Source organism: Penaeus japonicus, unplaced genomic scaffold (genome assembly GCF_977035675.1).
Source record: "Penaeus japonicus unplaced genomic scaffold, GWHDUDI00000001_assembly GWHDUDI00000040, whole genome shotgun sequence".
In the NCBI taxonomy this organism is placed as follows: domain Eukaryota; kingdom Metazoa; phylum Arthropoda; class Malacostraca; order Decapoda; family Penaeidae; genus Penaeus; species Penaeus japonicus.
The window spans coordinates 10,176,129-10,186,128 of NW_028234442.1; the positions used below are offsets into that span (position 1 = coordinate 10,176,129).

The 10,000-nt window shown below is 32.4% G+C and overlaps 1 protein-coding gene across 1 annotated transcript in view; it reads left to right on the top strand.

The window, feature by feature from the left end:
- Positions 1 to 6,998, top strand: part of LOC122257603 (perilipin-1) — a 16,453-nt gene extending 9,455 nt beyond the window's left edge. The window contains exons 5-8 of the mRNA XM_086534038.1: positions 3,582 to 3,708; positions 4,562 to 4,710; positions 6,177 to 6,506; positions 6,787 to 6,998. Coding sequence (XP_086390164.1) covers positions 3,582 to 3,708; positions 4,562 to 4,710; positions 6,177 to 6,506; positions 6,787 to 6,861 — 681 coding nt within the window. The 3' untranslated portion in view covers positions 6,862 to 6,998. The remainder of the gene's footprint in view (positions 1 to 3,581; positions 3,709 to 4,561; positions 4,711 to 6,176; positions 6,507 to 6,786) is intronic.
- The last annotated feature ends 3,002 nt before the right edge of the window (positions 6,999 to 10,000 follow it).

Genomic DNA, 10,000 nt, shown 5'->3' on the forward strand with positions numbered 1-10,000 from the left:
AACACAAAACACACAAAAACACAACACACAAACAACAAACAACACACAACACACACACACAAAACCACAACACAACAAACAAAAACACACAACACACAACACAACACAAAAACACAAAACACACAAACACACACAAACAAACAACACACAACACACACAAAACACACACACACACAAAAAACACACAAACACACACACCACACAAAACACCACACACACACACACATACACACACAAACACAACAACACAAACAACACAACACACCACAAACAACACACACACAACACACACACACACAAACACACAAAACACACGCACACAAACAAAACAAACACACAAAACACACACAAACAAACACACAAAACACACAAACACACAAAACACACAAACAAACACAAACAAACACACACAAAACACACAACAAAAAACAACACCAAACACACAACACACAACACACACACAAACAACAACACACAACACACACACACACCCAACACACAAACCACACAACACCACACAACCAAAAAACACACACAACACAACACACACAAACACACACAAAAAACACACAACACACAACACACCAACACACACACACACAAACACAACACACAACACAAACACACAAACAACAACACACACACAACCAAAAACACACACACCACAACACAAACAACACAAACAACACAAAAACACCCCAACACACAAACCACACCACACCACAAAACACACACACACAAACAACACAAAAACAACACACACAACACAACACACACACCAACAACACACACCAACACAAACACACACAACACACACACACACACACACCAAAAACACAACACACACACACAAACACACAAACACAAAAACACAACAACACACACAACACACAAACACAACACTACACACACAACACCACACACACACACACACACAACAACACACACAACACACACACAAACAACACAAACACAACACAACAAACATACACCAACACACACACAAAACAACACACACAACACAACTCCACACACACACAAACACCAAAAACAAACACAAACAAACACAAACCACACACAAACAATCACACTCACAAACACACACTCACAACACAAACACACACACACAAAACACACACATCAACTCAACCACACACACACACAACCTAACACACAACAAACACACACACACACACATAACCACACACATCCACTCTAAACACAACCTACATACACACACAAACACATTTTATATATATATTATTTTATATTTTAAATTATAATATATATAATTTATATATATATATTTAATTATATATATATATATAAAATAATTATATTTTTTTTATATATAAATATTATATATATAAATTATATATTTATAAATATATATATTTATATTATATATATTTATATATATATATAAAATAATTTTATATATTTTATTAAATATATATTATTTTATAATATATAATTTATAAATATATATTATATATATATATATTTATTATATAAATAATTTATATTATATATTAAACTAAATATATAAAAATTATTTTAAAAATAAAATATATTAAATATATATTTAAATAAATAAATATATAAAATATTTAAATATAAATTTATAATATAATAAAAATAATTTAAATATAATTAAAAATATATAATTATAAAAACAATTATATATATATATTTTTTATATTATAATTAAAAATATATATAATAAAAATTATATTTATCTATATATTAAATTTAAAAATAAATATATATATATATATAAATAAAAATTTTTATAAAAATATTTAAATAGATATTTTATATATTAATTAAAATATAATTATCTTATATTTAAAATATATATATAATTTAAATATAATTTATATAAATATTTAATATATTTTAATATAAATATATAATATATTTTAAATATATATTTTCTCACAATTTAATAAATATATTATATATCTAATTCAAATATATTTAATATATATAAATATAAAATAATATAAAAATTAAAAAACAATTAAAATAATAATCATATTTATATATATAAAATTAAAAATATATTTTAAATTTATATTATTAATTTATATAAATAATATTATATAAATATATATTAATATATATATAAATTTATAATATATATTATAAATAAAAATAATTTATTATATATAAATATATATATATTTATATTTTTATAAATATTTTTTATATTTATTATTTTTATTTTAATATTATTTATATTATTTATATTATTATATAAATTACTAATTTAAAAATATTAAACTATTTATATATTATAATATATTAATATATATATATATTTTATATAATAATATATTATATATATATATTTATATATATATATTTATATATATATATATATTATATTATATATATATTTATAAATATATATATATTTTTATTATATATATATATTATATATAAAATTCTAATTATATTTAAAATATATTTAAATATAAATAATATATTATAAATATATATAAATTTATATATAATATATATTTATATAATTTATATATTTATAAATATTTATATATATATTTATTAATATATATTTATATCTTTAAATATATATATATATTTATATAATCTAATTTTTTTATAAAATTATATTTATATAATATATCATATATAAATTATATATTTAAATAAAATATAATATAAAATTTAAAAATATTTTATATATTTATATATATAAATTTTTTAATATAAAAAATAAATTTTTTTAAATATATCCAATAAAATATATACTATAAAATTAAAAAAATAAAAAAAATAAAAAATATATATAAAAAATTATATAAAATATTAAAATACTAAATTAATATATTATTTAATTATTATTTTATTATATATATATTATAAAAATATATTAAATTTTATTATTAATTATAATAATATAAAAATTTTAATATTATAAATTTAAATCTTATAAATTTAAAAATATAAATTTAAAATTATAATATAAAAAAATATATATATATAAAAATATTAAAATATTTATACTTTAAATAATACTTATAAAATCTTAAATATTATAAAAATATATAAATTTTAATAAATATATATTAAATTATTATATTTATAATAAATTTTTTATATATAAATTATTATCTCTTATAAAAATTTAAATATATTAAATATTTAATATTATAAACATAAAATAAATCTTAAAATTAATCTACATAAAACTTTTATTATATAACATATAAAATATTTTAAATATTAATTTTTATCTATTATCAATTTTATAATAATAATAAATATAATATTTATTATATAAAATGAAAAAATTGTAAATTTAAAAAAAAGTATTTATTTATTTTATTTATTTATTCATTTAAAAATCATTATTATACAGTATAAAAACTAAATAAAATTAATATTTATATAGAAAAATTTGTGTAGTGTATGGATATGTATGGATATTGTTTTGAAAAGGGGAGAAAAATTTTGCATTCTGTAATAAGTTGTCCGGTTAATGAGGTTAGTCGAACCAAGATAACCTTAGGACACAATAGCCGTTATACAAAACGGTTGAAGATAACTTGTTTCAGGTTGACGTCATTGCTTCGAGCCGGGGCGGGCGTGTAGCTACGGGCGCGGCAGAGCGGGTGCTCAACGCCGCCCACTCGCTGGTCGACACCTACCTGCCCCCCCGCGAGGGCGACCTTCACGACACAGGTCAGTCGAGGCGTGACGCCATTCGAAGGGGGGGGAAGTTAAAAAGTTGAAGCTGAAATAAATAAATGGAGAGAGAGAGAGAGAGAGAGAGAGAGAGAGAGAGAGAGAGGATGCGTAGGTGGGTGTAAACTGGTCGTTACTGAGGGGTGGGGTGGGGATGGGATGGGTAGGGGGGCTGCTGCTGCTACTCTGCGGTTAACTCGTACTATGATGGTTACTGATGAATATTTATATCAAAGGTAGATTAGATCATCGGACTACTTCATGTAGAAATGGAGTAAGTGCGGAGAATACAAGTCCGAAAGCCTGCGTGCAGCGTGGGAAAATCCTGAATCTGCAAGCATGAAAATCGATGCTTGTCATACCGATAGGAGTTTCTGAAGGGTATTTATAGACCCATGTCTATTCAGAGGCGTAATTTCCCTAATATCCCTCATTACCAAAAAGGGAGAAACAAATATTCGATATCTTAAAGGTGTATTATGTGGAATCCATTTACCTGTTTTACCTTTCTGATGATAAAAGAATCATGTTTTGGTCACATGCAATGGCGGTAATTATTAAAAAAAAAAAAGTTCGAATATAGTTCACCGGATCATGTAGATTTAAAGCAGTGTTCAGAGCATCCTTACTTGATTAAAAAAAAATAGTGATTGTTTATCGGTTGCGGTAACAAGACGTTCGAGTGTCAACCTGAACAAGCAACAAGCGAGACAGGATGGTAGGTTAGCTTGTTCACGTGACGACTGGGTTTCGATGGGCGTGGGCGAAAGTTTGAAAGCCAAGGCAACTTCTTTTGTTTGCATATAGGTTGAGTTGTTTACTTGGGTGTCATGACTCGTGTCGCTTCCAGATGGGCGTGACGGGACAGTGGGCGTAAAGGTGATAGCGCTGGCAAGCAAGACCAAACTCCGACTAGGCCGCGCGCTGCACTCGCTCGCGCACCCGCACCACGCCCACGACGACGACTGTGACGCACGCGACAGGCCGGGCAACTTCTTGGTAAGGAAATGTATTTGTGTATTATGAAGTAATACCTTTGGGGAGGAATGGCTTTGAGTGCAGATGTAGATGTAGATATAGATATAAATATAGATATATTTATGATTATATGATATATATTATATATTATATGTATATATATATGTATATATATCATATGTATATATATCATATGTTTATATATTATATATTATATGTTTATATATTATATGTTATATATATATATATATATATATATATATATATATATATATATATACAATTATATGTTTATATGTTTATATATGTTATATGTTTGTTTGTTTATATATATATGCATATAAACATATATATACGTTGCCATGTTATGTTTACGCTCGTCAATTGCTCATGTACTCCACACCTTAACTACCACTTACCTCACACAAGACCCCTACTATTCGCACTTCTTCAACCCCTCATCCCCCCCCCCCCTGCCACCCCCTGTCCAAATACGTCACTTGATCTCGCACTCATCACGTCCTCCTCAACCATCATACATCCACAAATAATTTATTACATCACCGTTGTTTTTCATGATTTTTTTTAGATTTTATCTTTTATTATGTTCCGTGTTTTGTATTTATAATTAGGCCGTTGTGAAAAAAGGAAGAAAATAAGAATTAAGGTAACCTCAGGCTGGCTCAATTTATCAACTACAACCCAGCACGTAACATCCCCACCACACACACTCACACACACACACACACACACACACACACACACACACACACACACACACTCACACTCACTCACACTCCCATACCCTCCATCCCCACTACCTCACACTCACACTCACACTCACACTCACACTCACACTCACTCACACTCACACTCACTCACACTCACACACACTCACACTCACACACACTCTCACACACACTCACACACACACACACTCTCACACACACTCACTCTCACACTCACTCTCACACTCACACTCACACACACTCTCACACACTCTCACACTCACACTCACACACACTCTCACACACACTCACACTCACTCTCACACACACTCACACTCACTCTCACACACTCTCACACACACTCACACTCACACTCACACTCACACTCACACTCACACTCACACTCAAGCAACTTATAACCACTATCCAACTATGCAATGGGTTTCACCCCTTTCTTTCTGTCTTAGATACTATATTCTCTCTTCCAGGCAGCTAGCTATTTCAGGTTTTCTTCCTTCATTACTTTAAGAATCTCCTTCCTTCTTTTACTCCTGTAATAGCTTTAATGTATATTTGTTTATGTATATATGTATACATACATACATACATACATACATACATACATACATACATACATACATACATACATACATACATACATACATACATACATACATACATACATGTATGTATACATAATTTATATATATGTATATATAAATGTTCGTTATGCTGTACAAATTTTTGTTTATATTACAGGTTGCTTTCAGTCGTGATTGTGTCACTGGCTGGTACTCGGAAGTGACGCGGCAACCAGAGCCATGTGAAACCGTCCCCGTAGTTATGCGGCTGGCACGGACTTCCTACGCGTATCTGAGGAATGTCACGGAGTATCTCGGGCCAGTTTTTCACACGCCTATCGTCATTGTCCAGAACTCCCTGTCCGGCAGCGCCATGAGGTCGGCTTTGAGCAGCGTGGCGGCCAACGGGGGTTACGCGGTCACGGAGCTGAGAGCCTGGGGAGAGTACTTCGTGGTGGTGGTCTCGCTGACGCCCAGTCTGATCGAGGAAGCTTCGCTGCACTCCAGGGTAATGCGGTTTCAGGTGGCTTGTTTGCTGAGCTCTTGCTGACTGGAAATGGGTGTGGATGTGCTGTGAGTGACTGGATGTGTTGTGCAAACGTAGGTGTCTGAATGTAGGTGTCTGTGAGGATTTGTTGTGCAAAGGTAGGTGTCTGTGAGGATGTGTTGTGCAGTTCTTGGTCTCTTTAGAAATCCTGATGAACTTTCTCCCGTTTCATGGTTCCCCTTTTCCCCCATATGGTCTGCCATTGAGGAAGTAGTTACTGATATACCGCATCCTTTTCCAGAAGTGGGCTGAAGGATACTTGGAATCTGTGATGAATATGAGATACAAGCCCACCGCCCAGGAGGCTACGGGCTGACTGACGCCATCAAGTGAGAAGAGAATTATTTCCCTGAATATTTTTATTTTCTAACTCGATGATGATGTATTATGCGTTTGATCGGTTTTGGTATCATTTTATGACTTGGGCATTTGTTATGCGATGCAACTGTAGTGCCAGAAATAAATGGTTTTACTACTATTAACTGAATTTGTTTTTCTTCTGTTGTGACCATTGTACGAAAATATTTGACTGAACTAGAAAGAAAAACTAAGGTCAAACTAACCATGTACCATCAGTTTCCCCAAAATCTACCGTATAGTCTACCCCCACCAAGATTTACCTCCCCTGACGTCTATTCATTAGCCCAAAATTCCACAAACTTTAAACCTTTCTCAAATCTGATTCATATACCACAAATCTACTCCCACTCAACGCCCAACTCCCAAACAAAATCTAATCGCCTATTTCCTCGCCCATAGGCATCGCAGCTTCTGTATTTTCATCACAGCCTAGAATTGTTCACAAAGTAATGCGCCAATGCCTTAATGAAACCGGCTAATAACATAGCCACTTCTCCTCGGCGAACGTAATTACGAGAGGCATGGGGAATATTCCTAAGAGATTTGATAATGGTATAAAAAAATCTGATTAATCTCTTAGGGTGTGGTGGAGTTTCGCCCACAGGGAGGAAGAAGAAAAGTGAACGGTAGCGTATAACAGAGGAATGAAAGAATAAAACTAGGAAATACTACAGATACATGTATACGTTTTCTCTTACTCTCCCTCTCCATCTCTTCCTCTTGCTCTCGCCCTCTCTCCCTCTTCCCTTCACTCTATCTTTCCCCCTCTCCCTCTCCCTATAATATGTTGACATACGCACAAAGTTTTGTATTGTATGTTTTTTACGCTGTATATATTAAATGATTTAGTAAAAAAAAAAAAAATCTTTGGAAAATTCATCATCGCATTGAATTCGGTTTAGTTTGATCATCAAGGCTTCATTTACTCACACGTATTTTTGGTTTATCAATCCTCTGTAATTTGATAAACAGTTATAAAACGCACCATAGTTTACGACATGAAATGAACATCTTTATAATGATACCTACATGCTGCACTAAAGTGTTGATCTCGTAGTTTATTTTTATTTCTTTTCATTGATATCAAGTTTAAGAGGAGGTTGCTGTGACTTCCAGCTTCTTCGCGACATTGCCCTGGTAGCCCTTGCGTTCAGTAGATAGTAAATAGTTAACTAAGGCTGAACATGGCTTTTGTTGGGACCATTATGCTGGGCGTTGGGCTCCCATGGCGTGACTGATGGTGCAGACTAAGAGGGATTAGCGGCAGGGGCAGGGGGCGGCGCGCTGCACTATGCGTTTTTGTTTTTATTGTTTCAGCGGAATCATTATTTTGATTTATGGTTATGTTGTAGGAGGGTGTGTGTCAGATGGAGAGGGGACATTCCCTTGTTTATCAAGTAAAAAAAAAATGTTTGAAAAAGATGTTCCGAATGTTGCAGTGCTTGAGAATGATCAGTCTTTGGCCGATTATCTAGCACTGTGGATTCTGTTAGTATCCTATGATAAATACTGTTCTGTAGAATATCATGTGATTATTACTGTTATGTAGGAGCGTAAGTTAGGTTACTTCCTCACTTTAATGCGACTGCAAGTTTAACAGCAAACCATGAACAAATATTTTAATCTAAATTTCTCAACATGCAAATCCGTTTTCTGAGAGTCATTACCAGGAAGTAGAAACTTTCCTTGGTGTTCTTACTAAGAAAATCAATATTTTCCAACAGGCTCTGCATAAAAAGCGGTTACATTTTGACGATGTAGTTAACCGTCTCGGGCATCTTATACAAGCCTACAGTACTTCGCTTTATCTCTTTGAATCTTTATAATCCGTAGATGTGTGGTGCTCTCACAATGAACGCAAAGCCCCCCACTATTTAACAGGATCATGCAAGCGCCCTGCATCGTAATTAGGCACAATAGACTGCATCATTGCTACCAGCAACGCAGCATTCAACAGGGTCACCCAAAACAACTGTCATCATCCCGCACCATGGGAAAAAAAAGGAAACCATATATTCTTCACGAGCGGACTTCACTTCCGGAAACCACTGGATAAACATACATAATGATGATGCTAATGATGGTATTTAAAGAAAAAGTAAACGCGACAACCTAATTACACCAAAAATGCTATCCTGTGCAAATGTGTTTCAGCATTACAACACAGGCCGTTGCTACTCGTTATTCAAGTCCTGTATGATAGAGTTACTGCATATTTAAATTTAGTGGTTACATGAGCCCCAAACTTCTAACAGGAATTATGTCGTTGCAGATATAACCTCGTATTCATAGACAGTTCAACTATATAATATGCCAAAAACTAACCATATGAGGTCAAATACCACTCATATTTTGAAAGTTGATCTTTCAAAAAAAGCGTCTTTGATTTCAGGTCTTATTGGAATCTTTATCAGGGCGCGTCCAAACGATCAGCTGGAGGCAGATTTACAAACCTCGCATGGCTCAGGTCTATGATCCTCTCCCTCTTACCTTCTTACCTCTCACCTCTTACCTTCTCACCTCTTACCTTCTCACCTCTTACCTTCTCACCTCTTACCTTCTCACCTCTTACCTTCTCACCTCTTACCTTCTCACCTCTTACCTCTTACCTCTTACCTCTTACCTCTTACCTCTTACCTCTTACCTCTTACCTCTTACCTCTTACCTCTTACCTCTTACCTCTTACCTCTTACCTCTTACCTCTTACCTCATCAAGGTTACATATATCCCAGACGAACAGAGATTACATAATGATAATTGAATCAACCTCTTCAGAACCCGCTTTAATGTACCTCAATTTTTTTTTCTTTTCGCTTCAAAGATATTCAAATGGGTACTACAAAGTGTAAAAGACCTCGTGTGACCTGGCGTTTTAAAGCATATGAGAAGGTATTTATGTATATTTGTATCACTCAGTGTAATGGGCATACCGTAAGCAAAGAAAAAAAACTTAGAAATACTTATAGCAAACCATGGTATACGTTTGCTGTGTGGGAGAGGGTGATGCAGTATAAGTGGTACCTTGTTAAGATGGTTTCGTTTTATGAGATTAATTTATTCAAGATGGGAGTGACCGAATCGGTAAAAAAAAAATT